The sequence below is a fragment of the Crinia signifera genome, chromosome 6 (assembly GCF_055691185.1).
Source record: "Crinia signifera chromosome 6, ASM5569118v1, whole genome shotgun sequence".
Classification (NCBI taxonomy): Eukaryota; Metazoa; Chordata; class Amphibia; order Anura; family Myobatrachidae; genus Crinia; species Crinia signifera.
In genome coordinates, this window is record NC_139222.1 from 128,577,225 (window position 1) to 128,593,920 (window position 16,696).

The 16,696-nt window shown below is 43.5% G+C and overlaps 1 protein-coding gene across 3 annotated transcripts in view; it reads left to right on the forward strand.

Annotated features, from left to right (window-relative positions):
* The window catches only part of MLLT6 (MLLT6, PHD finger containing), a 48,206-nt gene that overhangs the window by 19,299 nt on the left and 12,211 nt on the right, over positions 1 to 16,696 (forward strand). For 2 of the 3 annotated variants that reach the window (XM_083147136.1, XM_083147138.1), the window contains exons 7-19: positions 2,608 to 2,709; positions 3,139 to 3,234; positions 4,692 to 4,821; positions 5,516 to 5,959; positions 6,467 to 6,615; positions 7,396 to 7,501; positions 10,411 to 10,477; positions 10,941 to 11,068; positions 11,303 to 11,464; positions 13,200 to 13,276; positions 15,235 to 15,557; positions 15,658 to 15,742; positions 15,859 to 16,068. In XM_083147136.1, the coding sequence (XP_083003262.1) occupies positions 2,608 to 2,709; positions 3,139 to 3,234; positions 4,692 to 4,821; positions 5,516 to 5,959; positions 6,467 to 6,615; positions 7,396 to 7,501; positions 10,411 to 10,477; positions 10,941 to 11,068; positions 11,303 to 11,464; positions 13,200 to 13,276; positions 15,235 to 15,557; positions 15,658 to 15,742; positions 15,859 to 16,068 (2,079 nt within the window). The remainder of the gene's footprint in view (positions 1 to 2,607; positions 2,710 to 3,138; positions 3,235 to 4,691; positions 4,822 to 5,515; positions 5,960 to 6,466; positions 6,616 to 7,395; positions 7,502 to 10,410; positions 10,478 to 10,940; positions 11,069 to 11,302; positions 11,465 to 13,199; positions 13,277 to 15,234; positions 15,558 to 15,657; positions 15,743 to 15,858; positions 16,069 to 16,696) is intronic. The other variant, XM_083147137.1, reaches the window with a different exon arrangement.

The following is a 16,696-nucleotide window of genomic DNA, read 5'->3' on the forward strand; positions in this document are numbered from 1 at the left end:
TGTAGAAATTTCCATTTTTCCTTAAAAAAAATGTTTCAATGAAGATAACATTAAATTAATCAGAAATATACTCTATACATTGTAAATGTGGCAAATGACTATACTGCTGCAAACATAAGGAATCCTCTTTATATATGTTTATTGTATGATTGTGTGTCTCCGAAAAACTGCCATCTGTTGGCAGAGTGACACTACATCTTTCTCTCTAACACATGCACAAACACAGAGGCAATCACAAGCTAGCTGACAAGATTTTGAAGCATTTGCACTGAGCGGGCTTACTAGTATCTACATAGGAATATAGAGGCCCATATCCAGGAACCATCACTCCAGTGTTCTAATGGCACATTGTGTTTGCTAATCATGTTAAAAGACTAAAGGCCCCCATATGCCGACTTGTCCTAAGGACAAGTCGGCCTAATGTCGGCCCCGACTTCCTCCGAGCTCCCCCGGCAGCTCCTGATATGATTTGGCACTTGATGTGCCATTTTTTACATGTGATAAATCGGATCGATTTATCACATGTAAATCCAAGGGAGCTGTGGGAGAGCAGGGTCTGGGGGGAGCTGCAGGAGGAGTAGTGAGGTAGCGGGTGGACTGGAGACTAGGTAGCGGCAGGCGGGGGGCATGGAGCGCACGGCGCATACATAACAGTCCGGGTAGCGGCGAGCGGGAGAATAGGAAACATCCTATTCAAAAGACTGGACGGGCAGGGCGGTAGCTGATTGGCTGAGCTCTCGGCCAATCAGCGGCCGCCCAGTCTTTTGAATAGGATGTTTCCTATTCTCCCGCTCGCCGCTACCCAGACTCTGTTATGCGCCGTGTGCTCCGTGCTCCCCGCCTGCAGCTACCTAGTCTCCAGTCCCCCAGCAAGCTCACTACCCCTCCTGCAGCTGGACCGGACCCCGCTCCCCGCCACCTTTCCTGCCGCTAGCTGACTACCCCCTCTGCATCACACATGGACCGGACCCTGCTCTCTGGTCCTCACTCCCCCAGACCAGCTCAATGCCGGCTGCACATAAGATTTATCTTATGTGCAGACCGCCCGACATCCAGATCTGATCCGATGCGCACGGGACCGCGCATCGGATCAGATTGGATGTCATACCCTACGTGATTTGGGCAATTTCACCCGATTTCTCAGCCCGATCCTCCAGAATCGGGTGAAATCGGGCCCAAATCGCGTAGTGTATGGGGGCCTTTATGGATGATTAGAAAACCCTTGTGCAATTATGTTAGCACAGTTAAAACTGCCATATTACAGGCTGTGTTTGAAAAAGTCAGTATGGAGCTGATTGGCTGGACGTTTATCTCTCCTTATCACCCTTGCATTTATCTCTTGTTAAGGATTAATACATCTGCCCCTATAAGAGTTTACAAAAAAAGGAAAAACAACACTGTCCAGTTCCTTTTATCCACACCAACCAAATTTAGTCATATTCTGCTCGATTCCAAATTGTAGGGTTTTTTTTAGGCACCTTTTTTAAACTATAAATAATAGTTAACTATTAAATTTGAGGGTAATTTTTGTGTATTGTGACTTACCAAGTAAGTTGCTAGAGTCACAGTATTAGGGTCTGGTCTGTCAATTCATTTTTATTGTATCATTAACAATAACCTAACACTAATGTTGACATGTCATATGTCGACATTTTGCCCATGTTAATATTTTATAAATGTCTAATCATCTTAATCATGAACTGCAAATGAAAAACCTGTTGTAACTCTGGGCCAGATGTATCAAGCTTCAAAAAGTGATAAAGTGGAGAGTGATAAACAACTAGCCAATCAGCGCCTACCTGTCATTTTTTCAAACCCAGACTGTAAGATAACATTTAGGAGCTAGTTGGCTGGCTTGTTACATCTGCCCCACCTGCAGTGCACATGATTTTGTCCAGCTAAGCAGGAATTTGCCTCTAAGTGTGAACTAGAATAAGGCCCTTATTGTCTAACTTAACTGGCTACCTTTAGCTGGGGGCAAGGTTTAGGGGAGAAAGGGGTCCTGACTTACTGGGAAATAAAAGTTAACCATTTGGTGCTCGGGCTAACTCACTAGCCTATACCCAGCATACAGCCTGTCCCCTTTGAGTCAAAGATAATTTAACAGTTAAGAACATAAATCATCTCCTTTTAGTAGCTCTTGCCAAGAGCAAAAAAAAAAGTGTCTCCATATTTCAAAGTGCATTGGTTAAGTTTTACTGAATAGACAATGGATAGCTAGGTGGAGAAAACAAAAACACAAGGGGGGTATAAGGGGGTGACATCATCCACAGGCATCAAATAAGCAACAGACTGTTCTGAATCTGAGTCCCCCATTGGGTGTTCATTTAACTTGAAAGGGTAGAAGAGCTCCGTGAAGTAGGATGTGCGTGTGAGGGGAGGCAACCTGAAGCATAATCCCCAATAAGTGACGGCATCAGGGGATCAGTATAATAAGATAGCCCCTGGCAAACCTATTAGCAGCAGTAAATCATTGCTAATCCTAGGATATACCCTATAGCTTATGTGTTACATATAGTCAATATTTGTATTTTTATTCCTATTTCGACAATTCCATATTTGTTTACGTTTTTTATATTTATTTCATTTTTGTGCTTCCTTTATCAGAAAGTATCCCGCCTCCCTTGCCCTTTCATTCCTGGGCGGTGCAGTCGGTCAGGATCCCCCTCTCTGGAGAAACCTCTCTTATACCGAGAGCGACAGAAAAAGGTACATTTTCATCGTGGTCCTTATTCCATTGCAACTCGCAATATGGTTTTGCTATGTTCTCATCTGCTGATTGGTGCCCTGTGGTGGGGCCCAATTTAGACCTGATCATTTGGCTGCAAATCTTTGGAGCCCAGTGATCGGTCCTCTTTAAAAACACTCAGGATCCATCTGCGTTTTTCTCAACACTCCCAGAAAATGGTCGGGTGCTGCTCCTAAATGCTGGCCGGTTGTCCATTTTCTCGATGAAAAGTCATCGCTGGCTTTGTATGAAGTGTGTGAATACACGGTCATTCGATAATCGGGCACAGTTATAGTGGAGGCTATTTCAGTTTGACCTTAATGTACTGATGATTTTTTTTAAAGAATTGTTTAGCTTTGTCTTGTGTGAGTCATTTCCAATTATGTTTTTTTTTACTGCTTTTGCTATAGAGTCACAAGGACAGGGAGAGAGTTCGGCATCGGAAGCATCGTGATTCACCAGGTCACATTACCACCCCTCCCTTGCTACCGATTTCTACAGAGAAGGTACTTGTTATCTGTTTGAATTACATTTCTGTCCACAACGTACGTCGTTATGGCCCCCTCCCATTGGCTGAACATGTAGGTCAATTTTGGCTGCATGTTTAATGGGTCCTGGTGATGTCACTCTACAATTTCTTTTATTTTACTGATTTTCTTAAATGTGTATGCTCAATGCATTCACCCACGGCTGTGGACCATATCATCAATGATATTGGCCAGGGTACAGGTCATCTAGTGTGTACCAGGCTGAATAATAATCATTTGGCATGTTTTTGCACAGATGGCTATGTTCATATAAAATGCACTGCACACACTTGTATTTCTAATGCTGGTTAGATGTAGAAGTTCTGCTGCTGGGAGAATAGATTTATAATAAAGGTCTCAATCCATTTAGCTGCAACGGGTGAATAGAATCTACAGAAATTTTAATGAACTCTCTGTACTATTGCTAATTATCTTTTTAATGTCTCTATGTAAAGACATGCACTAATTAGGATATTGCATTCCCATGTCTTGTTTAACTAAAAAAAATTACAATTCACAATTAATATTTCTTCCTTAAAGTCTCCCACTTCCTTTTTGTGATACCAGGAAATATAGACAGATTGCATTGTGTGTTTTTACCCAGAGACACCAGGAAATCATCCTTACTGGCCACCAATGATTATTTACTGTATTTATTAGTTAGTAATGTATACATTGCTGGCACAGGCCACTTTTTGGAATTGGGATTTGTTTTGTCTGAAACAGGTGAGGATTGTCGAATTCATTGTCGTTTTCTGACAATTCACAAAGTTTTGGCCAATTTCAGGACTTTTTGACTGTTGATATATTGAATACCAACAGTCGAATTAGTCGGAAGCAGGCGAAAATGGCCGGGATACCGACTGTCTGGACTTTCCAACATTTGGAATTGAATACCCCCCATAGGATCACCCCTCAGACCACTGCTCTATTGGGGTCTTTAGTTTTACCTTGACACGTGTCAATAAATCACACTTGCCTACTTTATTGAACTCCTCCCTGGGATAAGTGGTGCCTGCATGAGTACTGCCCTGTCAAGTCTGCGTAGCCATAGACCTACTCGAGCAGTCAATGTTTCCCGTTCTTGTTTATAGGCTGAGTATGCATATGAAATTGGGAACCATTTCTTGCTGTTTTCAGCAGCTGCGTTGTGTGGAAAACCGCACTTATAGCTGTATTAGCGTCCATCTCTGAATCCGACCCAAAGTCACAGATGAGTTCTGGGTCTAATTTTGAAAAGAAACATGGTTATTATAAAGTTTTTGTGCCTAAAATGCTAATGTTGCAGGGCCTGTGACCCTTGTTACTCATTACCAGCATCAAAAGTACCTTTAACCTGTGGCTCTCCTACTTTTTGATGCCTATATTTCACCCTAATTTTTAATTTTAAAGAGAGGAAATCTTTGCATGCAACGTTCTGCTCTTGCTTCATACAGCTTGAAAGCAGCACTGACAGTCCAGAGGTTACACGGTCCGAGATGAAAGGAAAGAAACCATCAGGTCACAGAGGTCGCAAAACAGGAAGTGGCAAAGGAACATCAGGAGTTGGTGGTGCTTCATCTACAGGTATGTTTTCAATATCTACAGTAGCTACCCCTTCATGTAGCGAGAGCCATTAGGGCCAATGCAGAGTTGGTAAAATGGGTATTCATCGCTTGAATAAAATGTGCATGGGAAAATACTGTATTTTCACACATATATTTCCCCTTCATACCCCTGTTCTGCCTCTCTGGTCATAAGTGTAGATACAATCAGAATGCATTTGACTCTGCATTCTGGCACCTAAAATATTATAAAAATAAAAAAGATGGGATAGGGCAAAAGCAAAACAGAATTGAAAATGGATAGCTATAATGAATTAATCAATTATCGTGATGGACTTGATTTGCTATTCCAGAACAATGCAAGTTTTGCCTCAAATCCCAGGTACATAAAGTGGTCCGCGTGTTTTTGGTGGTATTACGCTGTAATCGTATCTGCATTGTCCTCCGAATAATGAATTCTGAATAGTTTCCTACCTATGTGTGCATGATCTCCCACCATTTGTACGATTGGAGCATGGTTGTGTTTCACTTATGGCATCATTAGGCTGTGGTTTGTGTCTTGATAACCGCTTCTCTACAAAGTTTGCAATACAGAGTTTTAGTTAGGGACTGTGTGAACGACACCTTGGAACAGGAACTCGATTTTGTCATTTGTCCAAAGAAATGTGCTCCTCTAGATGTTGTTTTATTTAATCTTACTAGTTCTCTTACTGCAGGTAGTGTTTCATCTCCTCCTGATCTGGTGAATTTCCCGAAATTGGAAGAGCAGGAGGAGGAAGAGGAGGAAGATGAAGAAGATGATGACGATGAAGTGGGGAGACCTTCCAGGCCCACACCATCCTCTCCACCAGAGCTCACCTTCTCAAGCTTTGGCTCCATTATGCGCTTCTCCAGTGAGCCATCATCGCACACCCGGCCTTGGGATTCCTCTCCAAGTGAACACAGACCACAGAAGTGGAGCAGAGAAGTTGCCGAGCCCCCAAAAGAAAGAAAACATAAAGGCAGCAGAAAAAGCAGGCATGGTCCTGGAAGGCCCCGGGGGAGCAAGAACAACCCACCACAAAGCATTGCCTCCTCCACATTGCCCCTGCCTCCACGGCATTTTATGCACACTTCTTCTCTGCACTCTGTCAGTATGGATTCACCGCTGATGTCCTCAGGTAAAGGGACTTCAGTATGTGTAGAAGCCAGAGATTAATATAGTTGATTCATCATCCTCTTTTGTAATATGTTTCTAATAATATAACCCTCTGTGGGGTATCAAATTAGCGTTGAAAATGCATTGGGTGCGAAACCAGATATTTTGACAATGATTTTTGCCAGCTTTTCGGCATTCGTGACCATGAAAAGCTGGCACTTATCAGGGATTATGTTTTACCTGCTTTAGGCAGGTGAAACAAATCCAAGACAAGCCATGGCTAACGCTTGCTTTCCGGGTTCAATAGGCTAGCTCCTGTTGATAACATTATCCATCGTTAAATTACTGCAGGTAATTGGATACCCCCTTTAAGTTTTTAGACAAAATAGCTGAAACACACCCCAATTGCCCATAGGCACGGATCTATTTCACCAAGTGGTAAACTGGCACCAACATTCTAGTTCTCACACTTTTACTTTCATCTTTATACTGATCTTTCTACTGATACTGTGTATTCTTCTCATCTCAGGTATCTACACCAGTAATAAGGACCCCATCACAGTGAGGACAGGCAGCAGCACCCCTCTCCCCTCTAGCCTCTTGTCTCACCAAAGCTCCCTGCCTCCATACAGCAGAGGCTGCTCCATCACTCCATCTTCCACAGCCTCCACCACACAGGTCAGAGATTAGGAACAGTGGGGCAGATGTATTATGTGCCTGGTATAGTGGTGATAACGCACCAGCCAATTAGCTGTGTTTGAAAAATGACAGTTAGTAGCTGATGGGCTGGTGCGTTATCACCTTTCATTTTATTACCACTTTACTTTTCCAGGCTTAATACATCTGCCCCATTGTGTGATGCTGAACATTTAATCCAAATGCACTATGGAGTTGTGCCCTAAGCCAATGAGAAAGATTGTGCCAACCATCTAGCTCCTAACTGTCATTTTTGTAACATGGCAATTAGGAGCTGATCGGCTGGTACTTAGTTGCCGTTCACTTTATCTTTTTCCAAGTCTTATGACATAGACCCCTGTGTTTAGTCTGAAATCTGCTTAGTATTCTATTCTTGAGCACAAAAGGTAATTGAATTGATCAACTCACAGTGTTGACTGGCTACTTGCAAGGGACCAGTCCCAAAGTACATTAATTTTACATGTTAAAACAACTGTTGGCCTCTTTCATCCACATTAATTTTATTATCTGATACAAACTAAGTAATCTTTTAACCTCCTCATTTTCCTTCTTTAAAGTACAACATATATTACCCCTTTTACGCCGTTGCAATAACCAGGGTATTGCCGGGTCAGCTCCAGCTGGTCCTGGGTTTTCGGTGTAAAAGGGGTATAACTGTACATGCAATTAATAATTGTAATGATAAAGAAACGTAGTGAATGGTGTTGTGTGTCTGATAAAGTGTTTGAATTTATTTGTTTAACGTATGTTTTTTTTTATTAGGTGTTCTCTCTGGCAGGCTCTACATTTAGTATCCCCTCATCTCACATTTTTGGAAGCCCCTTATCTATGCCCCCGCTCCTAAGCCAGGTGGAAAGCAGTAGGACAGGTAAATGTAAATTATTATGTGATTTATTTTTTTAAAGCCATCAGGATGAAGTAGAAAGGCATAGAGTAAACAGTGATTGGTAACCCAGATGATTATGAAACACAAGAAATGCACCATTCCTTCCCATAGTGTTCATGTGTATAATGGACGGGGGCTGACTAGAATTCTGGTCTCCCTAGGCTTAAGGTGAGTACACACTGGGCAATATTTTTTTGAATGACAATACTCATTTTGGCTCTTCTGAGCGATACTGTTTTAAATATTGCCCAGTGTGTACACCTCGAACAATGCACACTCTCATAGGTTGTTAACAACCCCTATTCCACCCCCACCCCCCTTTTGTCTGTGCATGCAGCTCAATTCAACTTTTGTCAACAATTGCATTTACTGCACCATTCACGGAGGGAATCACCCAGTGTGTACGCAGCCGCAGCTTAACACATACATCGTTCCCAATGAATACGATCAAACTTTATCTGATCGGAAAGAACATTATTGGTGGAAATCTCATTCAGTCCTTCAGATGGTGCTGAGAGCTCAGTCATTTAAAAAAAAAAAAAAAATATACATAAAGTGTACATGTTTTTATTTACTTTCTGAGATGCATCTTTTTCCTTTTCAATCCTCCATGTCAGTGCTGGTTAGTTGGTACTTTCTCTGTCCACTTGCATAGACCTCTTGGTACACATATCACAAATAACCAAGCACAGGAATGCTCTCGCTGTCCTGTAGTTTCATTCTCAAAAATATTTCCAAGATCAGACCCTTTCTCACACGCGACCTTCATCCACTCACTAGTTCTCTCCAGATTAGACTGCTGCTATTTCTTCTCCCTTGCTGCATCATCCTGTGTTGGAGAACATCTGGCTATGACCCCTTATGGCTTTCAGCAAGTGACTTTCTCACAATGAGGTGATTTGCCAATGTTGCAAAAAAAAAAAAAAACATATTCACAAACCTGAAATGCTGTTAAAAAAAATGATAAAAATAATATAAATATTATTATTATCCCAGCAATTATAGAATTATGTATGTGTCCTTTACAAAGCCAAGAAAAGGAAAACACTGCATAGCTAATGTAAATAATACAATTTTTTTTTTATCTCAGCGTTTTTATACTATTTATCATAAAACTATTATAGATCACAAATAACACATTGTCAGTGTACAGCAACAAATGTTCCCAGATTCTATTATTAATACAATGCGATCTGGGCGGAATATTACTGCTGATTGTAAAATGCGATCCTAACGGCGGGATGTATCATCCCTGCCAGGCAGGGACAACACAAGGAGCCCGTCCCTGTGATGTGCTGAGGGATCTGTGCATGCGTGGTTAGCCCTGACCCCCCACCGATCCCTGATTGCACTGCCTCAGCAGCAGTGCGGTGTGTAGCTCATAGGCTACAATGTGCTACCGCAATCTCAGAATGGTGGTAGCCCAGGGATGCGATGCGCTGTTGCCTGATGTTGATACATCGGCCAGCTTCGCACCCCCCATAGAAACCTATGGGGCATACGGCTGGTGGCGGTGGAGGAGGGATCGCAGCAGGGATTGGAGATTCCTGCTGCAGTCCCTCCTGATACATTCAGGGGATACTTAATATTTGCGGATAACCCCTGAAAATTGGTGTTTTGGGGGATTTAGACGCAAATATTGAATGATAAATGGGATTTGATCTTGGCAGCACACTTGCAGTACCTTGTAGCAATCAAAGCTCTACTTTAGATGAAGTAAAAGTCCATCTGGAGAGCCTGGAACCAGTGTGGTATGTAATAAATGCAGTGAACCTTTCAGGTTTTAATGGAAACCAAGGTTCTCACAATGAGGACACCACTCCTCTGATCACCATATAATTAAGGTGGTGCTGACTGGTCTCCATAAGTAAACTGCAAATGAAATGTGCAACTCTTCTGAAGAGATGCTACAAGGGCAGAACGAATTATAGATCTAGAATCATCCATTCTCTTTCCTATATTGAGATACCTGTATGGAGTAAACACTAGATGCAGAGCGAGGACCACCTCCTCCTCCTTATCCTTTTTAAAACTAATATGTTTCAGTGCTGAGCGGTGCCTTTATCAGGGGGGAATGTAGGAGAAATATTATTTTTTAAGTGACCATTAAGCTATGGACTGATAGACTACAGTTTATTTATTGTATTGAGGACTGAAAACGAAAACTAGAAATGACAAGTTCTATAAGTTTCCTTTCCGTAAAATACTCTATGTCGGCCCAGTTTTTCTACCTGTGTTGTGTGAAATTCTGTTATCTGCAGGGGAACACCCAGGGTGAAATTTCATAGGATGAGATATTCAGAAAGTGAGAGATGTGGAGGTAAATTTTTGATTTTGCAGTGTAAATGATTGCTGCTTTAAAAAAACTGGAGATTTCTTACCACATCTCTAACTTTCTGAATCTCTCATCCTAATACATTTCACCCCTAGCATTTTATGGGTGTCTCCATGAAAATGCCGGGCCTTAGTTGGGGCGGCAGGCGGTGCTTACCATCTCGCTGAATCAGGCCCCATGTGTGCTCTTTTATTCTTTGCATAGCTTTCTCTATTAAGTCAGCTGCAGCATAGCACGGTAACAGTTGTTCAGTGGGTTATACGTTGGGGGACTGTACCTGCTCTTGTGATACCATGCCAACAAGCTTCGATGTTGGAAATCCCTTAGACAGGCAAGTGGCAAAGAGGTTTTGTGCTTGTTCCTGGAAAAGAGTATGCTATGAAAATGTTAGAAAATATCAATATGGGAAAATATAAACAATAATAATTATTTATATGCTCATTACATGCACACCCCAATGTGTACTTTATTTATAATAAAACACAATTTTAATAATACAAGAGAACGCAACCTATAAATGTTCTGTTAACCTGATGACATTAACACTTTTATACAGTGCCTGAGATAGAGGATTGCAGTTTTGTATGCAGAGAAAGTTCTCCAAGAGAGAGTTTGTCCTCCATGTGAGTATATAATCTATAAACAGAACTTGTTCTCTATACATTTTGGAATACTGTATATCAGTGGTTCCAGAACTGTGTGCCGTGGCACCCTGGGGTGCCTTAGGGATTTGCAGGGGTAGACTGGATTGGTGGTTCATGACCAAATTCAATTATTTATATCAAATGTGACAAACAGAAGTGAATCCTGTACATTACCACCTAACTGACACTAAGGAATAAATCTAAACGTAATTTACTTAATTTATTTTTTTCTGCCTTTATAAATGAGAATCTTTTGGTCTAGGGGTGCTGTGAATAATATTCTGGTAATCAGGGGTGCCATGATTCAAAAAGTTTGGGAACCACTGCTGTATATAATAACTTGTGCTTAGGAGGTGGCTTGTATGTATGTGTATGTATTTTTTTTTTCAAGTTACGTTCAACTGACAACATAATGTGCCTGTGGTTTGTACTTTTCCCTCAGGTCACCCATCAGTAGCCTCCCACCCCTGTTTGATCCCAATGGCCCTACTACTCAAGGCGAGAATGTACCACAGATCACAGCCAACCTTGAGCAACTGCTGGAGAAACATGGAGAGGCAGGGGTTAACAGTAAGACCTGATATTAGTGGGTCAACATAAAATAAGGGGCTAATAGTCACACATGAGTAAGGTGATAGCACTGTGTTGGTACTTGTCAGACTGTTGTTCATTTACAACATTTTTGTGTGTGTGTCCATTTGTGATAACAGTTCGCCTGCTTTTAAGAGTGCAGTAGATCTAAAGACTGATGGTGTCAAATTGTTGAGCACTCCATATCATTGTTTTACATTTCTTTTTATGCAGTTGTGGACATGCTGCAGGCGCTGCATTCTCTACAAAAAGAAAATCGCTCTCTGCAGGATCAGATCATGACCCTTACGGCTCGGAAAGAGAAACTGCAGCTACTCAATGTCCAGCTGTCATGTCCTTTTCCCCCTAACCTACCACCGGCCAGTGTCCCTAATGGTGTGTTTCTTCTTAAAGTTTGACTTACTTATTTCTCTCTCTCTCTCTCTCTCTCTCTCTCTCTCTCTCTCTCTCTCTCTCTCTCTCTCTCTCTCTCTCTCTCTCTCTCTCTCTCGTTTCATTAAATTTGTTTTGCATTCATCACTTGCATCTGTTTCTATTCCAGTATACTTCTATACAGTATGTATTATCCACTGACTGATTATTTCTCAGCTCAGCTGCTTCAACCTTCACATTTCCCCATTCCCATTTGCCTCCTCTCAAATCCATTCTCAACGCTGCAGCAAGAATTATCATCTTTTCCCGCCGTTAAAAATCCGCCACTCTCCACTGCCAAATCCTGCACTGACTCCTCTTCCCCTAAAGCAGGCATTCCGAACCACGTTCCTCAAGGCACACCAACAGTGCAGGTTTTAGTGATCTCTAGGCTTGAGCACAGGTGACTTAGGGGCAGATTTATTAAGCTCGGTGAAGTGATAATGTGGCTGGTACTTTATCACCGGCCAATCAGCTCCGAACTGTGAAGTTGAGAAATGACAGGTAGGAGCTGATTGGCCTGTGATAAAGTACCAGGCACTTTATCACTTCACTGAGCTTAATAAATCTGCCCCTTAATTAGTATCTGAGGGATTCTGATTAAACCATCTGTGCAGAAGCCTGGATATCACTAAATCCTGCACTGTTGTTGTGCCTTGAGGACCGTGGAATGCCTGCCCTAAAGCATTATTTTTAAAGTCCTCACTTTCACATAAAAGGTCCTCTCTAACTTCACTGTACAACTATATCTCTAACCTCATCTCCCTGCATACTCCCTTCCGCTACTAATGGTCAGCTACTACCTGACCATGCTGAGCTTCAAATGGGCACTGAAAATCCACCTGTTCCTCAAAGCATAACATAATCATGTCACAATGCAGCTCTACCCAACCTACCCTCAGGTTCCCATCCACCAGCTCACCCTCATGTAAACTGTCCCCGCTTCCTCTTGGATTGTAAGGGGGGTATTCAATCTGGGGGTCACGGCTGTGACCACAGCCGTGACCCTATCCCGTTCTCGGTCTGCTCGACTGAGAACACGCAAGCGGGATTCAATGTCCCGTCTGCAGCGGGATGAGAAGGGGGCATGGCCGAGAAGAGGCGAGCTGCAGCCGGCAGCTCGTCACTTCCAGGCAGAACGAGCCCGACTGCTTGTGAAGTCGGGCTCGTTCTGCCGAGCTACCCTGTTCAATACTATCGGGAAAGACAGCATTGAATCGGGCCCGGCGGCCATCTCGCCCTCAGGAGATGGTCGCTGGTGATTGAATACCCCCTAAGTGTCTAGTAGCAGGGCCCTCACAACCCTCTTCTCCTGCACATCACTGACAGCCTTCACTCACTCTGCAGTCCTATAGTACTTTCTCAGCTAGCTCATATCTGGTCATCATCTGCAGCTGCTCTAACCTGCCAGATGCACTGTTTACAATGGATTACAGGATTACTCCAGTACACCCCTCAACTGTATTATGTATGCAGTACTGTGGTTTTAATTGATAAGTACAGTTATGCTACATGTACTGTTCTTCACCCTGTGTTGCCTTATTATTTTTTTGTATGTACAGACTATTTGTAGTAGGAGTAATAATAAAATTTTCTCTGAATTTTCATCAGCCTATATTATTGTATCCTATGTATGCTTATATTTTATTTAATTTCATTTTAACATAACCCGTACCATTTATTCTTCCTATAAATGCAGTGAGCTTCCATGACTCTTTGAGCAATAAGAGTCCCACTTCCAAGAGCAGCATTCGTACAGAAAATTCACCTTCTGAGGTGAGTTATTTGCTATTAAAACTAGCTGTCAGCCTATGGTTTCTGATATCTGCTCCTGCTGTTTCTAGACTATCTGCCTCCAAGTACAAACAGTCAAAATGCGCCCCTACACATGTCAAACCCCCCCCCCCCCCGCATGACAAAAAGGGTGTGTGGCCTTGTAGAAAAGGGACATGGCCTATTGGCAGTGGTGTGGCCTTGCAGAAGGACTACCTTACACCAGAGTTTGCCCTTCAGGTGCAGATATTGTACTGTGCCCCCCACCTCACTAACCCTGCTTGTATTATGCTGAGTCTGCTGCCCAGCCCCACCTCCCCCATCCTGCTTGTACTATGCAGCTCAGTGCATTTGACTTTATGTTCTTCCTCACTGCTGGCAGCCTAGTATTTCACTACTCACTGTGCTGCAGCTGCTATAATATGGTAGGTGTCCGTGCCTCTGCGGCATCACCCTTAATATCAGTACGGCTGCGTCTGGGCGTCTACTATCCCTAGTACTCCCCTGCTGCATTCTAGCACAAGATAATCTGGTGTTTCGATGCAGCACTGTCATTTAGAGTAACTCCACCCACCAAGGGTAGGTGGAGGGGAATACTAGCAGAGTACTTGCAGGTAGGGTGAGGTACGTAGGGGGAGTACACTGGATAACAGAGGGTCGTGGTAGGGGGACTTTCGACTTTGATAGCCACAGGCTGGAGAGGGTGGGACTTGGACAGGCAGAGCTGCTTGGGCCAGAGAAAAGCTGTTACAGTGCTGTAGCCAGAAGACAGGCAATGGAGCGTACCCACTAAAATAAAGTCATATATACATGCACTGACCACCCTAAAACTGACCCCGAGCTCAGCCTGCCACTGATAGGGTTGGGAAGGAGGAGAAAGCGCTTGGAGCATCAGCTTGCAGTGCAGAGTGAGGAGCGGGTGGCCGGTAATAACACAGCAGCAGGCAGTCAGTGTTTTTGCAGGTGAGGCACCCTGTGTGATTGCACAGCTTGTCCCCCTGTAAAAACGCCACTGCTTCTCACTTCACTTTCGTACACCTTCTTGCACCTTGCTCCACTCTTTTTGGTTTCATGCTATGCACTCCTTTTCCCGCTCTACCTGATTCTCATTTCTCCCATCCTCTGTTCCTGGCCCTCATTTCTCCCATCTTCTGTTCCTGGTCCTCATTTCTCCCATCTTCTGTTCCTGGTCCTTATTTCTCCCATCTTCTGTTCCTGGTCCTCATTTCTCCCATCTTCTGTTCCTGGTCCTCATTTCTCCCATCTTCTGTTCCTGGTCCTCAATTCTTCCATCCTCTGTTTCTGACCCTCAATTTTCCCATCCTCTGTTCCTGGCTCTCATTTCTTCCATCCTCTGTTCCTGACCCTCATTTCTTCCATCCTCTGTTCCTGACCCTCATTTCTCCTATCCTCTTTTCCTGACCCTCATTTATCCCATACTCTGTTCCTGACCCTCATCTCTCCCATCCTCTGTTCCTGACCCTCATTTCTCCCATCCTCTGTTCCTGGTCCTCATCTTTCCCATCCTCTGTTCCTGGTCCTCATCTCTCCCATCCTCTGTTCCTGGTCCTCATCTCTCCCATCCTCTGTTCCTGGTCCTCATCTCTCCCATCCTCTGTTCCTGGTCCTCATCTCTCCCATCCTCTGTTCCTGGTCCTCATCTCTCCCATCCTCTGTTCCTGGTCCTCATTTATCCCATCCTCTGTTCCTGGCCCTAATTTATCCCATCCTCTGTTCCTGGCCTTAATTTATCCCATCCTCTGTTCCTGGCCCTCGTTTATCCCATCCTCTGTTCCTGTACATTCTCATCCTCTGTTCCTGTACCTTCTCATCCTCTGGCTACAGAACTCTTACATTCTGCATCTTTACTTCTAATCTCCATCCCGCCACATCTGTCAGCTCATGCACTGCTTAAATATTTTATCTTGGCTAAGTTAACCATTGTTATTACTGCCTTACAGGACCCACATTCTGGCTGCCCCAGCAGAAGCAGTTCCTGTCTGTCTTTGCATAGCACTCCACCCCCAGGTCCTCTTTCTCAGACAAGTTCTTCAATTCCCACCATGGGAACAGAACAACTAATGAATGGGCTGGCACGAGCCACAGGCCCTGGAGGCCCCACAAATCTGGCTGCCATTCCTCTTCTTGGAGCTCTTTCTGGGAACCCTGCAGCACTGTCATTAAATAGCATTTTAGGAAGTATTAATGGCGGTCTCCTGGGGACAGCAGGGCAGACCCAGAATCCTCTGCGCAGCGGGACTGCCAGCACACACATACCAACCAGGTGAGAGTAATAGAAAGCTAGATGAAAATATTTTTCAAGTTTAAATTTACTTTTCCTTCCAGAAATCCAGTTGTTAGCCCTTTTCCTATTTCATCTGCAGCCTCTCTCAACTGAGCACATTGTCCGAACAACAGAGGCAACTAACACAACAGTTGCAGCAGATCACCTCTGCCCATCTCACTGTGGTAAGTATCAGTCTCCAGTTATTCTGCATGAACACAGGATAAACTATGGCCATCTTCTCCAGAGCAATGGACCAATACCGTTATTGTTTCGTTGACTGGGTGTCATGCTTTCCTAGGAACAACAAAATGTTCTATACCAACTTGTTCAACACATCCAGCAGCGTCGGGACCTACAACGTCTGATGACATCACCAGCTGCCCCGTCTCTGCTCCCTGTGACATCAACATGTAGCACTATGGCTTCATCACCTGCCCCTCCCATCCTCACTGCACAGGCCCCCCCCTTCCATGGAAACCAAGGCGAAGGGGGGGTACAAAAAACAGCAGTATGTTTGAGAGAGAACAATCCTATGGTTCATAGGGAACTCCTGTGAGGGGAGGTCATAAAAGCATTCCTAGTGGCTATGTTACATGTTGTCTATACATTTAAAATGGCCCTTATGCAGATCTGATCGCTGTACAAATGTGTTCTCAAAAAGGACAAAAGCATGTGCACTGCAAGTAGGGCAGATGTAACATGTGCAGAGAGAGTTACATTTGGGTGGGGTGTGTTGAAATTGAAATCTAAATTACAGTGTAAAAATAATGCAGTCAGTATTTACCCTGCACAGAAACAAAATAACTCACCCAAATCTAACTCTCTCTGCACATGTTACATCTGCCCCACCTGCAGTGCACATGGTTTTGCCCATTTTGAGAACAAATTTGATCTGAATAGGGGCCAATGTGTGGAAGTGTTTCTGTATAGCCCTAGTGTTAGCTATAGAAGTGTGAGAGGTCTTTGTTTTATGTGATGGCATTACTTCTACTTCTACTTTGTGTATGGGGGTGGGGGGGTCAAAAATAAAACCGGTGTAAGTATTTCAGACAATACTTAGATACCAGGATTAGCTTAGTAAGGGAATAACCAGCAGGAGATATGCAGGACATGAAAATGACATTTATGGCCTATTT